We start from the raw sequence: 21,694 nt of genomic DNA, 5'->3' as shown, positions 1-21,694 counted from the left end.
AGTGTTCTCCCAAGTTACAATATTAATTGGTTCCAGAACGACCATTGTAGGTTGAAATTACTGCAGCTCAAGTCCATAACTCTATGGCAAACTCGCTTTGGTTTCAAAGCCCAAAAATATCATCCCAAAATAGGAGAAAATGAAGAATCAAAAGAGTAGTCTGGTCTGTCTGTTACTAAGGCGAGATGAGACACAGTCCTGACCACCAGCAGAGCGCACAGTGTATGGGAGCTGCTTCCCCGATCTGAACCACAATGGGAGCTACCGAAACAGCACGCGCTGGAGCGCTCTACTGTTACTCAGCCAGATGGTGGCGGGCCTTAGTAACGGAGAGAGGAGACAACCCCTTTAAGAAAAACCAGACAGAGGCAGCAAGTCCTTACACATAGCAGTCAGTAATAGATGCTGGAAGCTGTAAATCACTTCCTATGAGGACAGGAGCTTCTTCAGAGTCCTGTATAACACACAGTGTACCAGACAATAACATGCAGCAACCGTCATCTCATCCTGCTACAGACCGAGGACAGCACAAGACATGTAATACCGCACTGTAGTGTATAGGGGAGCTGCCAGACAACCAATACAGGGGTCATACCACAGAAATGGCCAGGGTGATTGGTTAAATCTGTCTGAGGAATTGTATTTTGGATCTAGTTTCAACTTGGGCTACTTTCACACTCGCGTTTTTTGTGGATCCGTCATGGATCTGCAAAAACACCTCCGTTACAAGAATGCATCTGTCATGAACGGATCCAGTTGTATTAGGTCTTCTATAGCCAAGACGGATCCGTCATGAACTCCATTGAAAGTCAATGGGGGACGGATCCGTTTTCTATTGTGCCAGATTGTGTCATAGAAAAAGTCCCCATTGACTTACATTGTGTGTCAGGACAGATCCGTTTGGCTCAGTTTCGTCAGACGGACAACAAAATGCTGCAGGCAGCATTCTGGTGTCCACCTCCAAAGCGGAATGGAGACAGAACGGAGGCAAACTGATGCATTCTGAGCGGATCCTTTTCCATTCAGAATGCATTAGGGCAAAACTGATCTGTTTTGGACCGCTTGTGAGAGCCTTGAATGGATCTCACAAACGGAAAGCCAAAACGCCAGTGTGAAAGTAGCCTTATGATCGCCCAGGAAAGAGGACTATAAGCTGAACATACTGGAGGAGATTTATCAAAACTGGTGTAAAGAAAGACTGGCTTAGTATGTTGTACATTGCTGTCTATTTATCAAAGACCCCACTTATGTAAATGCATGCATGTAGGGTTGTCACGATATCAACATTTTGATTCGATTTCTATACCATATAAAAGTATTGCGATACTCGATGCCACGCGAAAAAAATACTCGCGCAGTTTTTATTTATTTTATTTTCTGTTACGGCGCTTACCGCATAGGATATATTTTTTATATCTTAAAAGTTTGGACTTTTCAGACGTGGCGATAGGTTATGTTTATTTATTGTTTTTATATATTTTATATGTAAAATTGGGAAAGGGGCGATTTATACTTTTTATTTAATAACCATTTCCCCCCTTAGGGACTAGAACCTGTGATCTTTTGATCCCTTGTCCTATTCCCCCTAATAGAGCTCTATGGTAGCCAAGGCTTCAGTAGCGTCCCGGCTGCCATGGTAACCGATCGGAGCCCTAATCCTGGGGCTCCAATCAGAAGCTGCCACTGCACCACCAATGAGGAGTGGAGAGGGGACCCTGTGGCCACTGCCATCAATGATTATAATACTGGGGGGGTTGGGGGGCACACTGTGCCACCAATGAGGAGTTCATTACTACGGATTGCAGCGCCCTGTCATAGAGGTCGGGTGCCAGGTATGCGAAACTACTGCTGGCACCCGCATCCTACACTTGTATTAACAGGTTAATTATCTTCATTGGTGGCGCGGTGGCCATTGCCCTGCCCCTCCTCTCATTGGTGGCAGCAGCAGCACACTGCGGAGGGAGGCACAGACTTGCCTCCTTCTCCACTGTGCTGCTGAGAAGAACAGGACATGCTCTGAGAGCGGCGAGCGCCATGTTCACTAACTGATAAGGTAAGTATCAAATCCTGATCTAAAAGTATTGATGAGTATCGATACTTCGATACCCGGTGCAACCCTACCCTGGATAACCATGAATAAATGGACAAGTGCTTGTTAACATTACCAGCGCTTATTTGACAGTATAAGAGTGCATTTGCACCAACAGATTATCTGACCAATTTCTGTTCAATCAGACCAATAGATGGGGTCTATACCAAAATATCTGTGTGTGTTAATGGTAATCTGACCAATGATTGGTCAGAAAATATATGAGATAATCTGCTGGTGTAATACATCCTGAGAGTGTGCAAACACCCCCAACTGATAACATCCAATTATCAATTTATTCATACATTTCTACTAAGAACAAAAGGGGAATAGAATAACGTAGTTATAATACAGAAAATGAAATCATTTACTATAGATGAAATGTCAGGAGAGAGGACATTTCCCCTTTAAATGGGTTCTCTAGGAATGATTTAAAATGACCACAAGCAACCTGTTCTAGAATGTAGGCAGGACTTGTTGCCTCCACTTGATGAGCTGCATAGGGGATGGAAGGGTGAGGCTTCACTATGCACTACGCTCAGGTACTTGCATATACTACACATTACTGAGCGTTCCTGTCAGGCTGCTCAGCCATGACAACATATCGTAGGTAGGATCACATCATTATTATGTATTATAGAGCACTGTAGGTCACCTCCCTAGGCAGCTCCGCAAGTGCAAGCAACCAGTCCTACTCATTCTAGAAAAGGTTGCTGGAGGCCATTTTAAATCATTAATGAACCTGTCACCTAAAAAAACGCCTCCCAAACCACCAGCATTACCTTAAAGTAGCCAGCAGTATGTTCCTAAAGATCCATTTCTTCCTCCGGCCAGATGCACCAAAATCTTGAAAAACAAACTTTAATCCCCTGCACGCACTATGTAACAGCAGAGTTTGAAGTCAAGGGGGCAGCGGCCGCCTCGCTTCAAGTCAAGATGACCACGGCCACTTTCCCTGCCCCTTCGCTTTTGATTGACAGCCGATAGCTTTCAGCTGTTCAGCAAAGCCAGCCGAGTGTGACGTTCACGTGCGCGGCTGTCAATCTGAGGTGAAGGGAGCGCGGTCATCTTGACTTGAAGCGAGGAGGCCGCTGCCCCCTTGACTTCAAACTCTGCTGTTACATAGTGCGTGCAGGGGATTAAAGTTCGTTTTTCAGGATTTTGGTGCATCTGGCCGGAGGAAGAAATGGATCTTTAGGAACATACTGCTGGCTACTTTAAGGTAATGCTGGTGGTTTGGGAGGCGTTTTTTAGGCGACAGGTTCCCTTTAAAGATGCAAATTTTAAGGAAAGAAAGTCAGTAAAACTTACCCTGACTAAAGCATCATCAATGATGTGATCTCTTCGAACCTTAAGCCTTAAGTATGGATTGAGTTGCTGTCCTTGAACAAGACTGTAAAGCACGGTGATTCTTCTTTCACTATACATGCGGATCCTGTTGTCATAGTACAGTCCCAGATTTTTCGTTACAGCATTCAGGATGAAGGGACAGGTCATAAAAGAGAATTTATTTTCAGTTTCTACTTTAAAGAAAGTATAGTCCTTGTCCATTTCAAGAACATCATTGAGTGGTTCATTAACAAATTCTTCAAAGGGGATGAGGGGTTTCCTGCAATCAATAGTTTTTACACCAAGTTCTGTTTCAAGGGGGTCTACTCTGGGCCCCTTCTTATTTCTTCTCTCCTCTCCCAAAAGCTCCTGCAGGGTTAACTCGCTAGATTCTGGGATGGGTTCGTCATCTTCCTCTTCATTGTGATCTGTCTCAATCTCTCCTCCGACAACATTTGCATAGTTAACCATTTTCAGGCATTTTGATGCAGCCACTATGGCGTCATCATCATTCACCAAGTTGCGACTGTTAAACTCGTTACTTATCACTTTGTAAGTTATTAGTTGCTGAAACGTTTCCATCATTCTTCTTATCTGCTCGGCACTGTATTTTGACCATAGCCGGATCAACTTTGCTTGCGCCGCCAATGGCAATTTGCTCATAGCTTTGCAGAACAATGGTAGAGCCATCTCCAGGTACTCGGGGCTATGGAGATTACAATTCTCCATGACTATTATGAATAAATTGAGATAGTTGGGGTCCCTTGAATATACATTATGATAAGTTAAGTCACATTCGACATTGGGAGATAGGTACACAAGTGCATTAAGAAAGGCAGATTCTATTTTCTCATTAGAAAGTAACGTGTGGTAGACCCGTCTAACTGCTTCAATGTCTAGAGATACTTCTTCTGGGCCTAGTTTCGGTATATTGTTATCTCCCTGTGTACCATCATTCAGTCTGGAGGATGAAGCTGCAGAATCATCTTCCATAGCAGCAGCAGATGAAGCTGCTTTTTCTTTCTCATCTTCATCCTTATCCTCATCCTTCTCCTGTAAAGACTTCAGCTCCTCCTTAGTATGTTGTTTTGCTTTTCGGAAGCTCTGAACCAAGGCGTCAGCACTGGAAAACACTCTACCTATCACCCGAATAAGAGGAGAGTAATCCTCCCGTTCTCGACATAGTTCAAGAATTTCATACACCTTTTCTTCAGAGAGGAAAGTCACATCTGAAAAGGAGAAGATAGAAGAGTTTCTAAGATAAGTCAGCATCGGCAGAAAGAATAGAATGGAAGTCCATAAGAAAACGTCAAGGATGACCATTCAGCATACAGAGGTGGTTCTTTGGGACTTAAACATTTAAGGGATTGTAAAGCACTGCGGAATATGTTGGCGCTATATAAAGACTAATATTATTGATGGTCTATCCTCAGGATACGTCAAAATCAGATCGGTGGAGGTCTGACTCATGGCACCCCTGCCAATCAGCTGTTCAAAGAGGTCGCGGGGTGCTCAGTGAGCGCTTAGGCTTCTTCCTTACATTGGTCACATGGCCTAGGTGCAAGTCAGTACCATTCAAGTATATGGGGATAAGAAGCAATACCAAACACAGCCACCATACAATATATGGCGCTGTGCTTGGTAAGCTGTGAAGAGACTGCAGCCTCTTCAAACATCTGATCTGTGGGGGTGTGGAGTGTCAGACCCTCACAGACGTGATCATGATGACCTATCTTTAGGATAGTCCACCTGGAAAATACCATTAAATAGGCACAGGCTCCCACATGGACAAGTTGCTGTGTACATGTAATGGTACAGCTACACAGCGACAGCTGTTAAGGCCAGGATAGCAGGGTTATCCCATAGGAATGAATTGGTCCAAAACAGATTTTTTTGCGATTCAGGGGTCACAGTTGCAGCACACATACGACTTGCGCTACGAACCCATGTAGAGATGCCTCTGCAATCCTGGCTACAGCTTTTGCACGACCAGTGTTGGTGTGTAGTCATACACAAACAGGACCTTTCATCGGTCCAAACATTGTGAACTAAGTATCATGACATAGTAAGTGCAGTGAGATCCCTGGGCACTGCTGTATATTATCCCTGGGCGCCTCTCCATTCTCCCATTATGTCCTCCGGTATGTTCGGTGACTTGGTTATAGTAGGCGGAGTCTGCCCTTGTTCTCCTGGGCGTCTCCTTCTCCTAGGCTGTAGCGCTGGCCAATCGCAGCGCAGAGCTCAAAGCCTGGGAGGTTTTTTCTCCCCGGGAACAGCAACCTTCGGCACTTCAGCTGTTCAGAAACTACAATTCCCAGAATGGTTCATTCACTTCTATGGGAGTTAGAAGAACAGCCAAGCATGTTTGCATGGTGGGAGTTGTAGTTTCACAGCAGCTGGAGTGCCGAAGGTTGCTGATCCCTGTTTTAAAAGAGTACAGGTAAAAGATTAACTCAAAAAGTAAAGTCAGTCTGAGTATATAATGTAGAGCATGACTATCCCAGACTGGGCATGTGACCAGTGATGTGGTGTGTACAGGACATCCCCACTGCAAGCAGGAAAACAACCCCTGGTGAGGAGGACAGGAGCACGGCGCAGGAGGCTCCAGTGAATGCATTTGTTTAACGTTTCCACATTGCCCTACGAGAGCAGATGGACGTCCTAGGTGGTGTTCTTCTGAGGACTCGCCCTGTAGAGAGCCAGTCTACTAGAGCAGATGCAGTTCTGGAGGAGCCATCTAAGTATTACATGGATGTGCATTCTTTTCAAATGCTGCCATGTATTACTACCCTTCTCTGGATACTGTTTTCACTAGCAAAATTAGCCGTTTACTGGGATCCAGACTGGTGACAGCTCTTTCTGAAAAGAATGCATATGCTGTGAAAGCTATTTTAACTTACTGTGGACTACAACCGTAGCTTTGTTAGCTTGTTACAAGTAAGGTGACAGCAACCAGGGTAGGTTTTAAGCTGCAGTAAGGAAGCAGTGTGGTAAATGCTTTGAAGACAGTGACATGAGATTTGGAAGACTAAACCTGGCTGTATACATTAGATGTATGTCAGCCTCCTGACTCTCCGCTGAGAGATGTGGAGTTCAACATGTCTGATCCTTTTGTTCTCAGAGAGAAATAAGGCTGCCAGGGGAGTGTGGCATCAACTTTCTCCACTCTCCCATTCACATGCTGAGCTGAGCATCCATATGTATGGCGGAAAACGGGAGACAGACGTTATGTTAAAGCATGGCTGGCTTAACACGACAAAATGATCTGTAAAACAAATCCAGCTCAGATCCAATGTAATATCAGTTTTAAGTGTTAGAAAAGATAATTAAAAAGAATCAGGTATGAGAACAGCTACAAACAATAATCACTTCTTTATACAGTTTATTGGCCATACAATTAACAATGCACAAGCTGTGAACAACATGTCTGGTAGCCAATGTTAGGGTCCATTCACACATCCGTATGTGTTTTGCGGATCCACAAAACACGGACAACGGCAATGTGCATTACTCATTTTGCGGACCGCACATGACCGGCACTATAATAGAAAATGCCTAATTCAAATGCGGACAAGAATAGGACATGTTCTATTTTTTTCGGGAACGGAATTGTGGACCCGGAAGTCCCGATGCGGACAGCACATAGTGTGGCCCCATAGAAATGAATGGGTCCGCAAAATGCCAAACAGAATTGCGGACGTGTGAATGGACCCTTAGGCTGCTGGGCTCTTCTTGTGCAATAGTAATATTGAAAAGGATGTATGTTAACATCACATGTGCCTGCTCCTCCCAAACATTACAGGACAGAGCACCAGGCCATAAAATACAAACTGCCCATAACAGCCAATTCAATGGAAGTAACCACCGGGTATCATTTAAAACAAGGGTGAGAAACTTCTGGCACTCCTGCTGTTGTGAACCTAAAACTTCCAGCATGGTCCAATCACAGCCAAATGAGCGTGTATGCTGGGAGATGTAGTTTTACAACAGCTGGAGTGCCGGAGGTTCCTGAGCCAATTTAAACTAAGGCCTCATTCACATGACCATATGTGTTTTGTGGTCTGTAAATAGCGGATTCGCAAAACAAGGATACCAGCCTCGTGCGTTCTGCATTTAGCTTATTCTTGTCCGCAACTGCTCTTGAAACTGCTCTCTTTTTTTGGGCGGGGAAGCGGAACAGAAGTACTTTTGTGGGGCTGCATTAAAATGAATGGGCCCGCATCTGTTCCGCAAAATTGTGGAACGTATGCGGGCCCATAAATATGGTCGTGTGAATGTACCCGAATACTGAAAAAACGGAAGATTTACTACGTTAAATGCACCAATATTCTGGCTTAAAGGGGTTTGTCAGGAGATTGTCGGGAAGGAAACCACTACATGTAAATGATCTTCTCCACAGTATTGGGAGGAGTGATCACTAATGTCATCCCCCCATAAAGAATCACTGTTTGCCGGCAGCAGAGGCTGCTTATGCAGCACGACCCATAGCCTTCAAATGACGATTTAGGTGTCCAGGTGAATTATGCGATTACACAATGAATGAGCGTTTCACTCATTCATCAGATAATCGCTAATGAATGTTCCTATGAACGCTTGTTAGCGATTATCTAGTGGATTTTCAGACAGTGTAAAGGGCCCTTTGGCTATATATACACACAATTCAAACTAGCCCAGGTCAATAATATGCAGTGTGTATTCAAGCTCATCATTGTGACTCATTACCTTTGAAGTCATCCCTGGGTCCGTGTACTTCCTTCTTGTTCATCTTTCTTTCCGAGCACGGGTTGTTGTGGGCACTTTTGGAGTTGTTCTCTAGATAAGAGGAGCTTGTTCCTTTCTTGGAGGGATGAGGATCACAGAGTTTTGCATTAACCTTATATAAGTCGAGGGCCTTAATGGCTGCTGCATTGTTATCCATACGAAGAAAAGTGGGACAGGAAGCACAAAACTCATTCGTGCAGGAATCATTTCCACAGCCCTCAGTTAACTGGTGGTAGTAGCGTTCTATTAGATGCTTTGCAGCTGCTCGCTTCCTGTAGCAAACATTCAAACAGGCATGTGGATTAGTACAGCTCTCATATACCAAGCTCATTCAAATTAGTAGTAAAGCCTCGTTAGTCTGGAACATACATAATAACCACTACTACTGCACAGGTCCTCTATTAAAAGGTATGTAAACTTAAAAAAACACACAAGAAGGAGCAAAAGTGCTGTTCTGAGCACTCTGCAACTTGGCTTTCATAACTTCTGCTTAGATGTTCGAGTATGTGCAGTACGGACCTCATATACGGTACTTTCTATGGCTACACAGCTTAGTTAAAGGGAACCTGTCATCAACTTTATGCTAACCTCACTGAGGGCAGCATAAGTTAGTGACAGAAATGCTGATTTCAGCGGTGTGTTACTCATGAGCTAAAAGTGGTTGCCGAGAACCAGCATCATAATCATTGCAGCCCAGGCCTGGAAAAAGAGTCAAATCTACCTGAGAAGAGTCATGGTTATTCCTAATCTCCTGCTCCCTCATCCATCTACTAATGATTGGCAGTTCTCTCCTAGAGAGAAAGGGAGAAAACTAGGTAGAAGACTGTCAGTCATCAGCAGGAGAGCAGGACTTCATGAATATCCATGACTCTTCTCAGGTGGCCGGGACTCTTTTCCAGGCCCAGTCTGCAATAATTGTGATGTTGATTCTCGGCAACCACTTACTTTTAACTTAGGCTACTTTCACACTCGCGTTTGATGCGGATCAGTAAAGGATCTGCACAGACGGATCAGTTCGGATAATAGTCATGAGGAAGGATCTGTAATATATGTTGATCCGAAACATGTTGATGAAATGAGCCTGATGTTAACGGAGGCAAACTGATGCATTCTGAGCTGATCCTTTTCCATTCAGAATGCATTAGGGCAAAACTGATCCGTTTTGGACCGCTTGTGAGAGCCCTGAACGGATCTCACAAACGGAAAGCCAAAACGTCAGTGTGAAAGTAGCCTTATAAATGACAGATCAACTCACCTATCTCTACTTTATTCTGCCGTTAGTTTGGGCAGCATAAAGTTGACAGGTTCCTTTTAAACCAATGAAAGCCTGAGGTGCAGAGTGAGCAGCGCTTCTCCCTTTTATGTTTTTTTTTTTTTTTTACAAGAGTTACTTTCCCTTTGATAGACATTCAAATTTAAGTTAAAAATATAAATAGATTTTAAATCATAATTATCATAATGTGGTCTAGAAGAAACCGATAAGACGTAAACCCATGAATGGTATTCTGGATACACCATCAGTCAAGTACTTAGTAGTCTACATTCTGGGCCATAGCTTTACATTCAGGGTACGGCCACAAGGGGAGGAATTTCCCCTGCAGATCTGCCATGGATATCACCCTATGCATTGCAAGTTGTGAAATCACGGTGGATATTAGAGCATAAATTGGCACGCTGTGGATTTAAAATCTGCACGACAGGTCAAATTAATTTTTTTATCGCATCCACACAACCAGTACTGCAAACCCGCAGCGTATCTATCCTTTGTGGACGTACTCTAAAGGGGTTTATCAGTTGTTCAAAACTGATGGCCTATCAGTAGGAATAGATCAGTGCAAAACCTATTCTCTGCACCATCGGCAGAGCACTGTAGCCCCTTCCAAAACCTGATTGGCAGGAGTTGATGAGAATTGGTCTCTCACCAATTTAATACCGATGACCTACCCTAGGGAGAGGCCATCCATTTTTAACAACTGGAAAACCCAGTAACATCTTCGACATAGCAGAAATCATATCTGGGAAACCATTAAATGTTTCACATTTACAACATAAATGAAAGCTTAAAAGAGTAAGTATTTTACTTCCAAGGAAAAAGCGAACGTTCAGATATTTACGGCCCTTCAGTAGGTCTTCTTTCTGCATTTTAGTTACAGTTCCTCCAGTCAGAAATGTTTTTGAGGGACATGTATCTCCCTGAACCACTTTTTTGGCATAGAAAAGTAACAAAGTGGAGTTTTTACGGTGCCCTCGCCACTTGCCAAAAAGGGGGTGTTGTGAGGGCAGGGTCAGCGGGCCCGAGACATTTATATTCATTTGTGCCAGTTTTCTGCGGGGAGAGAGAGGGAGAGAGAGAGAGAGAGAGAGAGAGAGAGAGAGAGAGAGAGAGAGAGAGAGAGAGAGAGAGAGAGAGAGAGAGAGAGAGAGAGAGAGAGAGAGAGAGAGAGAGAGAGAGAGAGAGAGAGAGAGAGAGAGAGAGAGAGAGAGAGAGAGAGAGAGAGAGAGAGAGAGAGAGAGAGAGAGAGAGAGAGAGAGAGAGAGGGAGAGCGGGGAGGGAGAGGGGAGAGGGGGGGAGAGAGGGAGAGGGAGAGAGAGAGAGAGGGAGAGGGAGAGGGAGGGAGAGGGAGAGGAAGAGTGAGAGGGAGAGGGAGAGGGAGAGGGAGAGGGAGAGGGAGAGGGAGAGGGAGAGGGAGAGGGAGAGGGAGAGGGAGAGGGAGAGGGAGAGGGAGAGGGAGAGGGAGAGGGAGAGGGAGAGGGAGAGAGAGAGGGAGAGAGAGAGAGAGAGAGAGAGAGAGAGAGAGAGAGAGAGAGAGAGAGAGAGAGAGAGAGAGAGAGAGAGAGAGAGAGAGAGAGAGAGAGAGAGAGAGAGAGAGAGAGAGAGAGAGAGAGAGAGAGAGAGAGAGAGAGATCTTGGCAGTCTCTTACCGCTAGTGTGTAACTATCCTTAGTAACTACTTACATTTCCCAGTTCTGCAGCATCTATTCTTATGACTATGTTGTGCCATTCCTTTATTAAACCTGCTAGGAGTTATGAATACATCGCTAGCAATTTGCAATGGAGTTCCAGATGGGTGTTACCAGTTGGGGGCAGGGGTGTTGTGTCCCTGCAAACTATGATATTATCCAATCAGAGCTGCCAATGTGAGACTGTGCGTGGTCACCCATATGGACCTTTCTTGCTGACTGCTGGCAATTCATTTAATAAACTAATAGTAGGAATAAGAGAGGAACGGTACAACAGAGTCCTAAAAATAGATGCCCCTGAATTATTATTACATGGGGAATGCAAGTAGTTTCCAAAATAAGCATGTCAGGAGACAGGTTCTCTTTAAAAAGAGTCTATCCATGTTGATGACCTAAACACGGTAGATGGGGCCAGAATCAGAAAGCTCAGTCCACTGCGTAGTGGCCACAGGTTCAGCTGCATTCAAGGGAATGGGAGGACAGGTCATCAATACCTAAAACCCGGCCAATTCCTGTTAAGTACAGTATCAAGTGAGTAACGGCTTTCTAATAAACTACAATACAATTTGGCCGGTCTATAATAAATTATCTGTGCTTTTCAACAAACTGGAAACAGCTAATTAGCAGAAAAAATAATATAAGAGATCAGACAGGTTAAAAGCAGGTAACATAAGAACATTATGAATCCTAACAGTAATTATAATGCTTACTCAATGCCACACTTTCATAGTATGTCCTTACTACTACTAACAATCAAGGTCTTGAGTGCTGAGCTGGCTATACACAACAGACATCAGCGGCCCAGTATGTACTGTGCATGAGGGTGTCCCGATTCATCCAGGGAAAATAAGGACTGGTCATGTCAGATTTTATGAAATAAATTTATGCCTGCTTTGAGAAACTTTAGGCTAATCTGAACTTTAAATCTGGCAATGGAATAGCGAGCCGTATATATTGCCGTCCACCACCGGACTCCACTGACCATGATGGGATCCGGACGGTTTCCAGAATGAGTGCCAGGTTTCAGCCGGACAAAAAACTACGCATGAAAAAGTTTGTCCAGCCAAAATCCGGTACTCATAACCAAATCCAGACCGATCACCATCGGATTCCATTGTAGTCAACGGGATCTGGCTGTGAACGGCAGTATCCAGCCGGCTGTATAGCCAACACTGGTTCCACCCCAAATTTGGGGGTTTCTTTAAAGAGGACCAGTCACCTCACCAGACGTGTTTTACAAAATAATTGTATTGCCAAGCAAGAATGATTCTGGAACATCTTATATAACTCCATGTTGATCCGTTCCTCAGTTATTGCTACTAAGTTTATTAATGAATCTGCAACTGGGTATTACCAGTGTAGGGAGGAGGTCTTGCAACTGATGTCTGTCCAGCTGTGGCTGAAAGCTGTACTGTCACCATATCAGAAGAGCCACTATACTAAATGTTTAAAGGGATTATTTCACTCTTGTCTCCCTCATATGGAATATATGAAAAAACTATATGAAAAACGCTCCTGGGCTATTTCGTAAGTCTTGGGATTTTCTTTTTGTACTCTGAAGATTTTTTACTGTGCTTGTATGGCCTCATGCACACAAACGTTGTTTTGGTCCGCATACGAGCCACAGTTTTTACGGCTCGGATGCGGACCCATTCACTTCAATGGGGCCACAAAAGATGCAGACAGCACTTAGTGTGCTGTCCGCATCCGTTGCTTCGTTCCATGGCCCCACAAAAAAAATATAACATGTCCTATTCTTGGCCGTTTTGTGGACAAGAATAGGCAGTTATATCAATGGCTGTCCGTGCCGTTCCGCAAATTGCGGAACGCACATGGACGCCATCAGTGTTTTGCGGATCTGCAAAACACACAACGGTTGTGTACATGAGGCCTATCTTGTAGGAATTTCACACTGAACAGCTCTTGGCAAGTCGTGGATTAAAAGGGCTTCAAGGTGCCGCACTAATGACATTTATTTATTTCTATAGTTTCAGCTATTAAAACGACTGACAGGAGGAGTATTTTAGACACAACTGAACTTTTACATACACTGCTAGAGTCCCCTTTAAAGAAAGCTTAGCAACGTCTAGCGCCACACAGAACATGGACACAAGCCAGAAGTCACTTCTATAAATACAGCCTTGAATAGCACGTGCTTGGTCTCTGTGATGTCCCCTTGATGGCCACATTCCCACAGCTTCTGCATGCAGGACTCTCATGCTTAACATAGCTATATGCATGTATAATGCACCCGCAAAAGCCATGTGAAGAGCAGACTCGAATAATTCACAGCACATCATAGAGCAAGTGCACAGGAAAAGACTGATATGGTGGCATCACCACCCCACAGCATCAAAATCAAAAAGCAAGGGTAAAGCTTTATTTCTTATTCTGCAAGGTATGAGAGTTGCCAATGTTGTCAGTGTATGTTTTGCCTTTTATGAAGGAATTCAGGTCTTAAAGGGGTTCTACAGAATTTTACAAGTGATGGCCTATCCTCAGGTCAGGCTGATCAGCTGTTCTGCATTAGCTCCATTGCCAGAACTGCTCTGCTCCTTCCATAGTGTGGGGGGCAGAGCAGGTTGCTCCCACTGAAATGAACAGGAGCAGGGCTGATGTAACCAACTATGTCCGCTAAGGCTATTGTCACACTTGCAGCAGTGTGATACGGCAAGCAGTTCCGTCGTCAGAACTGCCCGCCGGATCCGACGATCTGGATGTGACTGAAAGCATTTGTGAGACGCATCCGGATGCGGATCAGTCTCACAAATGCATTGCAAGAACGGATCCGTCTCTCCGCTTGTCATGCGGACAGACTGATCCGTCTTGTATCTTTTATCACATTTTTACCGGTCTGCCCATCGGATCCGGCATTCCGGTATTTTGAATGCCGGATCTGGCACTAATACATTCCTATGGTGAAAAATGCCGGATCCGGCATTCAGGCAAGTCTTCAGCATGCTACAGTTTTATCTTTTACCTGATCGGTCAAAATGACTGAACTGAAGACATCCTGAACAGATTACTCTCCATTCAGAATGCATGGGGAGAAAACTGATCAGTTCTTTTCCGGTATAGAGCCCCTGTGATGGAACTCTGTGCCGGAAAAGAAAAACGCTAGTGTGAAAGTACCCTAACTTGAGCTGTGTAGTTCTGACACTGGGGATGCTCAGAAACAGCTGATTGCAGTGGTGTGGATGTTTCAGACCCCTGCCGATCAGATATTTATTGCCTTCCCTGAGGATAGTCACACCCCCAACAATCTAATAATTATCTCCTGTCCTGAAGATAGAGGATAACTTCATCTAACCAGAACAGCCCTTTACAGTGTAACTGCAGATTATTTATTTTTTTATACCCTAATGGTATAGTACACCCTGCTGTACACATGCTTTTGTGCACTGGGAGGAGGAGCACTGCCCCGAGTGCCTGGGGAGAGCACTGGGAGGAGGAGGAGCACAGCCCTAAGTGCACTGGGAGGAGGGAGAGCACAGCCCTAAGTGCCCTGAGTGCCTGGGGAGAGCACTGGGAGGAGGAGGAGCACAGCCCTAAGTGCCCTGAGTGCCTGGGGAGAGCACTGGGAGGAGGAGGAGCACAGCCCTAAGTGCCCTGAGTGCCTGGGGAGAGCACTGGGAGGAGGAGGAGCACAGCCCTAAGTGCCCTGAGTGCCTGGGGAGAGCACTGGGAGGAGGAGGAGCACAGCCCTAAGTGCCCTGAGTGCCTGGGGAGAGCACTGGGAGGAGGAGGAGCACAGCCCTAAGTGCCCTGAGTGCCTGGGGAGAGCACTGGGAGGAGGAGGAGCACAGCCCTAAGTGCCCTGAGTGCCTGGGGAGAGCACTGGGAGGAGGAGGAGCACAGCCCTAAGTGCCCTGAGTGCCTGGGGAGAGCACTGGGAGGAGGAGCACAGCCCTGAGTGCCTGGGGAGAGCACTGGGAGGAGGAGCACAGCCCTGAGTGCCTGGGGAGAGCACTGGGAGGAGGAGCACAGCCCTGAGTGCCTGGGGAGAGCACTGGGAGGAGGAGCACAGCCCTGAGTGCCTGGGGAAAGCACTGGGAGGAGGAGCACAGCCCTGAGTGCCTGGGGAGAGCACTGGGAGGAGGAGCACAGCCCTGAGTGCCTGGGCTCCGGCAGAAAAAGGAGGGGGAGGGCTGCTTTAGATGCTGCTTTCTCCTGAATGCAGCTAGCAGCTAGAGCTAGAGCACTCAGGAATGAAAGTACAATGCAAAATAAAAGAAAAAAGCTCCAAACACCTCCATAGCATTTAAGGCATTTTAATCTGAAATACAAACTTCACAGATAAACTATGACTGAAAAGTGGTTCTGAAAACGCTGATGAATGCCAGTTCGAAGGAGGTGAGCTCCTGTGATTTTATTACTACGCACCTGCCAGGCATGCACAGACAGAGAAAAGTAGGAGGTCTTTTGAAAAAAAAAAAAAAAAAATGAAAAAAAAAGCTGCCATGATTGCTCCCTAAACAAAATGAGCCATTATAAATAATTAAATGTATATAGGAATATACACTGCTCAAAAAAATAAAGGGAACACAAAAATAACGCATCCTAGATCTGAATTAATTAAATATTCTTCTGAAATACTTTGTTCTTTACATAGTTGAATGTGCTGACAACAAAATCACACAAAAATAAAAAAAATGGAAATCAAATTTTTCAACCCATGGAGGTCTGGATTTGGAGTCACACTCAAAATTAAAGTGGAAAAACACACTACAGGCTGATCCAACTTTGATGTAATGTCCTTAAAACAAGTCAAAATGAGGCTCAGTAGTGTGTGTGGCCTCCACGTGCCTGTATGACCTCCCTACAACGCCTGTGCATGCTCCTGATGAGGTGGCGGACGGTCTCCTGAGGGATCTCCTCCCAGACCTGGACTAAAGCATCTGACAACTCCTGGACAGTCTGTGGTGCAACGTGACGTTGGTGGATAGAGCGAGACATGATGTCCCAGATGTGCTCAATTGGATTCAGGTCTGGGGAACGAGCGGGCCAGTCCATAGCATCAATGCCTTCGTCTTGCAGGAACGGCTGACACACTCCAGCCACATGAGGTCTAGCATTGTCTTGCATTAGGAGGAACCCAGGGCCAACCGCACCAGCATATGGTCTCACAAGGGGTCTGAGGATCTCATCTCGGTACCTAATGGCAGTCAGGCTACCTCTGGCGAGCACATGGAGGGCTGTGCTGCCCTCCAAAGAAATGCCACCCCACACCATTACTGACCCAATGCCAAACCGATCATGCTGGAGGATGTTGCAGGCAGCAGAACGTTCTCCACGGAGTCTCCAGACTCTGTCACGTCTGTCACATGTGCTCAGTGTGAACCCGCTTTCATCTGTGAAGAGCACAGGGTGCCAGTGGCGAATTTGCCAATCTTGGTGTTCTCTGGCAAATGCCAAACATCCTGCACGGTGTTGGGCTGTAAGCACAACCCCCACCTGTGGACGTCGAGCCCTCATATCACCCTCATGGAGTCTGTTTCTGACCGTTTGAGCAGACACATGCACATTTGTGGCCTGCTGGAGGTCATTTTGCAGGGCTCTGGCAGTGCTCCTGCTGTTCCTGCTTGCACAAAGGCGGAGGTATCGGTCCTGATGCTGGGTTGTTGCCCTCCTACGGCCTCCTCCACGTCTCCTGATGTAGTGGCCTGTCTCTGGGTAGCGCCTCCATGCTCTGGACACTACGCTGACAGACACAGCAAACCTTCTTGCCACAGCTTGCATTGATGTGCCATCCTGGATAAGCTGCACTACCTGAGCCACTTGTGTGGGTTGTAGACTCCGTCTCATGCTACCACTAGAGTGAAAGCACTGCCAGCATTCAAAAGTGACCAAAACATCAGCCAGGAAGCATAGGAACTGAGAAGTTGTCTGTGGTCACCACCTGCAGAACCACTCCTTTATTGGGGGTGTCTTGCTAATTGCCTATAATTTCCACCTGTTTATCCCATTTGCACAACAGCATGTGAAATTGATTATCAGTCAGTGTTGCTTCCTAAGTGGACCGTTTGATTTCACAGAAGTGTGATTGACTTGGAGTTACATTGTGTTGTTTAAGTGTTCCCTTTATTTTTTTGAGCAGTGTATTTACAATAAAGCAATATTTAAGTATTTTCATTTTCTAAATTCCAATAGAACCCCTTTCATGTCCTATCCTCTGGGTAGACATAACATACATCAATAGTAGATCAGCAGGGGTCCAACACTCAGCACCCTGCTAATCAGCTTGAAGTGAACGAGACAAAGCTGAAATACCTTGCACCTCCACCTCACGGTAGAAGGTATGCAGACCAATGTAAACAATGAAAAGACCGCAGCACTCACACAAGTATTATGACCCTTCAAACAGCTGAGGAGTAAAGGTGCCGAAAGTCAGCCCCCATGGATCTGATGTCGATAGGTTTTCGTGAGTATAGGCCGACAATATTCTGAACCCAAGATTACGGCGCGTCAACCCTGTGAAGTCGGGGGAGCAAAGAGGAGATTCAGAGGATACGGGACGTTGCTAGGCTCCTTCACAGTGGGGGTGGCTGAGCTCCTGAAATGTTCGTAACAGCCTCTTGGGCTCCTTACTCGACTCATTTGTATATATATATAAAATCTTTTTTGACTGAATAAAAGCATTCAGAGCTATGAAAAATATGTATTGCAGACGTACTAGTGGTAATCTAGCAGCACATGTGAACTGCTCAATATGCAAAACTCGCTGACAGAATCCCTCTAATTGGTTAGGTTGCAAATTACATAAAATCTGTTAAAATTGTGATTGTCACGTTCAATAAAATGTAGTTTTATAGTACGATCATTGAACAGTAAAAAAAAAAAAAAAAAAAAGTGTTCAGTTTCTTTTGAGGTAAATCTTTGTGTCTGCTTGTGATCAGACAACTGATCGGTCAGTGCAAATGTCATCTCTATGACTACCTGGTCATGTGACAATAAAATAAAAGTGGAGGTACACTTGTTAGTAAAATCCATAAAGGTACACTTGTGTGAGCATGCCAAATACGTAAGCATAAGAGCAGAACTATAAAGGGGGCTTGTGTCATCACATATCTGACACTCGCACAGGCTGCCAAGAACATGTAATGTGGTCCACAATGGTGATGGAGTGTGTGGTGGGGCGGTTGGGTCCTACTGCTCTGGGGGTTTTCACAAGTAGAACACTGATGACCTATCCTCAGGATAGGTCATCAATATCTCATCGGTGGGGGGTTGTGCCGCCAATCAGTTGTTTGAAGAAGTTACAGCACTCCTGTGAGCACTGCGGCCTTTCTTTCAGCACCGTACATTGTATAGCAGCCCATTAAAGGGGTATTCCCATCTCAGACATCTCGCTAGGATAAGCCCCCATTGTCGAATAGGTGCAAATCCCACCGCTGGGACCCGCATCGACAACGAGAACGAAGCGGGGAGCGCTGTGGCTGGAGGATTTCCCGGGGTCCGTCCACCACCTAGCGCTGCTCCCAAAGAAGTCAATGGGAGCGCACCGCACATGCGCGGCCCATGCTACCATTCATTTCTATGGGGCAGACGGCTAATTTCGTCTGCCCCATAGAAATGAATGGAGTGTGGCTGCGCACGCGCAGTGCGCACTCCATTCATTTCCCGTCTTCATTCTCATTGTAGGTGCGGGTCCCACCGGTGGGACCCGCACCTATCAGACAATGGGGGCATATCCTAGCGATAGCACTTTAACTTGAATGGGATTGAGCCGCACATAGGCTAGTAATTGATGAACATGATATCACAAGTCTAGAAAGAGGCCACAGCAATCACCTCTTCGACCTGCCGATCAACGCATGTGCTGGGTGCCCCACCAATCAGAATAAGTCATCAATATTCTACTCCTGGAAAAAAAACTTTAACCCTGAATGTAGCTAAATTGGTAGTTTTGATTGTCCATTTTTCAATCTTCATAGAACCACAAAAATACTTCATGTGCTTACATACAAGAACCTCTGCCTCACTTTTCCGTTTGTCTAACAGAACAATGCATCAAGATCTGAAGAGGGCATGCAGTTAGGCACGGCGCCATCTAGTTTCTGAATTTCTAGTTAAAGGGGTTCTACACTTAGCCGTTCCCAGGCAAGTTGATACTAGTCGTGACGTCACTGGGCCAGCGGTAAACAGTGAGAAGGTCACGGCGCTGCTATAGCCAGAGGATAGATCATCAGTTTAAACAAAGTGCAGAACCCCTTTAAAGAGAACCTGTCGCCACGAAATGCAGTGCAATCTGCAGGAAGCATGTTATAGAGCAGGAGGAGCTGAGCAGACTGGTATATGGTTTTCTGGGAAAAGATTCAGTAAAATTCAGCAAAGGTTTAAGTGTATAAATCACACGTTTTACTGAATCTTTTTCTATAGAACTCTATATCAATCTGCTCAGCTCATCCTGCTCTATAACATGCTGCCTGCAGATGGCGCTGCATTTTGTGGTTACAGGTTCCCTTTAACCAGGTCTCAAGGACGTAGATTTAAGTCCACACAGTATGTATGTTTCTGAAAAGTTCCATCATACTTACATTCGGCTATTTTCTAGGTTTTCTGAATTAGGATCGCCTGGTAATCTGTAAAACATAGACATCAGTGCTTTATATGTATCTTACAAAGTAGTTCAGTGCAGGAATAATGCCTTACAACAGACACACTTACATTTAAGTACACCTTACTACTAAACAAGGGTAAGACGGGCACGTACTCTGTGATGCTCTTAGACCGGTGTTTGGACCAGAACTTTAGCCTATATTATCTCTTATGTAAAATTAGCCTTAAATGGCTTGCCCTACCTGGGACACCTATTACATATCTACAGAATATGCCATTAATGTCTGAGAAGTGCAGGTCCCACCTTTGAGACCCTCTGCTACCTCAAGAAAGGGGCCTTGTCATTGCCTATTGAAGAGAATGGAGCGGAGCATGCACGGCCACCTCTCCATTCAGAGTGGGGCACAATGGAGCCATGTTCTCAGAGGTGGGACCCACACTCCTGTGGATATGCCATAAATGTCCAAGATGGGAACACCCCTTTAACTGAGGCATTTCATGTTATACAATGACATATGGCATCTGCACACCGCTACCTTTATTTCTCATTCTAGTTTGCAAGGGCAATTAGCTAGACTTTTTTTCTTTTGAGCATATTAAAGGGAATCCGTCAGTATTAAAGTGCCCTAAAATAGGGTCCTATTACACCTGCAGATAAAGGAGATGATTGTCGGGAAGCAAGCGTTCCTTCTGTGCAATCGCCTGCTTGCTAGTGGAGGAGACTGTTTTATTACATGCAGTGATCTCCTCCACAGTATGAGGAGGAGTGATCGCCAACATCATCTCTCGTCCCCATACTGAATCACTGTTTGCTGGCAGCAGAGTGCTGATTACATGGCACAATCTGCTGCCGGTAAATGAAGATTTTTAAACCTGCTAAAAGATTCCCATTACACTGCCAGATCATTGCTAACGAGCGTTACTACGAATGCTTGTTAGCGATAAGCTGAACGATTATCTCCAGGTGTAATAGGGCCTTAAGGGAAACAAACTAGTGACAGATCCCCCTTAGCAAAATGCTAAGGGTCACTTTCTTTAATTACCCAGCCATTTTGCCAACATCTTGTATTGAATAAATGCAGCATATGCCAATGAGTCCTGATATTCATGAGCTCACGGCTCTCCCCACCCACCCGCTGATTCATATGGAAAAAACTGTCAGTCAGAGGCAGGTGGGTGGGGAGAGCAGTGAGCTCATGAATATCAGGACTCATTGGCATGTGCTGGAGCTGTTCAATACAAGATGTTAGCAAAATGGCTGCTAAGGAGACCTGTCACTAGTTTACGCTGCGCTTAGGACACCATAAAACTGGTGACAGATTCAATTTAACCTCCTCAGGACCGCCGTACGCAGGATTGCGTCTTTGCGGCGGTCCTGTTGTTCTGGGTGGACGCGCCGGTGCGTCCTCTCGCGAGACGCGAGATTTCGTGCATTGCCGGCCCGCGCATGCGCATCACGGGCCGGCAAAAGTTAAAGAAGTATTTCGTCACCAGCCTGCCAGCCACGATCATTGGCTGGCAGGCTGGCGATTTTCAAAAAATCAAATCAGAAGCCAGATAAGGCCTCTTTCACACTTGCGTTGTTGGGATCCGGCATGCACTTCCGTTGCCGGAGGTGCCTGCCGGATCCAGAAAAACGCAAGTGTACTGAAAGCATTTGAAGACGGAACAGTCTTCCAAATGCTTTCAGTGTTACTATGGCACCCAGGACGCTATTAAAGTCCTGGTTGCCATAGTAGGAGCGGGGAGCGGGGGAGCGGTATACTTACAGTCCGTGCGGCTCACGGGGCGCTCCAGAATGACGTCAGAGCGCCCCATGCGCATGGATGACGTGATCCATGCGATCACGTGATCCATGCTCTTGGGGCGCCCTGACGTCACTCTGGAGCGCCCGGGGAGCCGCACGGACGGTAAGTACACTGCTCCCCCGCTCCCCACTACACTTACCATGGCTGTCAGGACTTTAGCGTCCCGGCAGCCATGGTAACCACTCTG

The 21,694-nt window shown here is 45.7% G+C and overlaps 1 protein-coding gene across 5 annotated transcripts in view; it reads right to left on the bottom strand.

Moving 5' to 3' along the window:
• UBE3A (ubiquitin protein ligase E3A) overlaps positions 1 to 21,694 on the bottom strand; it is a 107,719-nt gene that overhangs the window by 65,597 nt on the left and 20,428 nt on the right. For 3 of the 5 annotated variants that reach the window (XM_040425118.1, XM_040425116.1, XM_040425117.1), the window contains exons 2-4: positions 19,678 to 19,722; positions 8,141 to 8,451; positions 3,401 to 4,647 (exon numbers count right to left, since the gene is read on the bottom strand). In XM_040425118.1, coding sequence (XP_040281052.1) covers positions 3,401 to 4,647; positions 8,141 to 8,451; positions 19,678 to 19,679 — 1,560 coding nt within the window. In that variant the 5' untranslated portion in view covers positions 19,680 to 19,722. The remainder of the gene's footprint in view (positions 1 to 3,400; positions 4,648 to 8,140; positions 8,452 to 19,677; positions 19,723 to 21,694) is intronic. The other 2 variants (XM_040425121.1, XM_040425120.1) reach the window with 1 other exon arrangement.

The sequence above is a fragment of the Bufo bufo genome, chromosome 3, assembly GCF_905171765.1.
Source record: "Bufo bufo chromosome 3, aBufBuf1.1, whole genome shotgun sequence".
Classification (NCBI taxonomy): domain Eukaryota; kingdom Metazoa; phylum Chordata; class Amphibia; order Anura; family Bufonidae; genus Bufo; species Bufo bufo.
The sequence above is the reverse complement of the archived record's forward strand: the minus strand, read 5'-3'. Positions and strand labels throughout refer to the sequence as shown.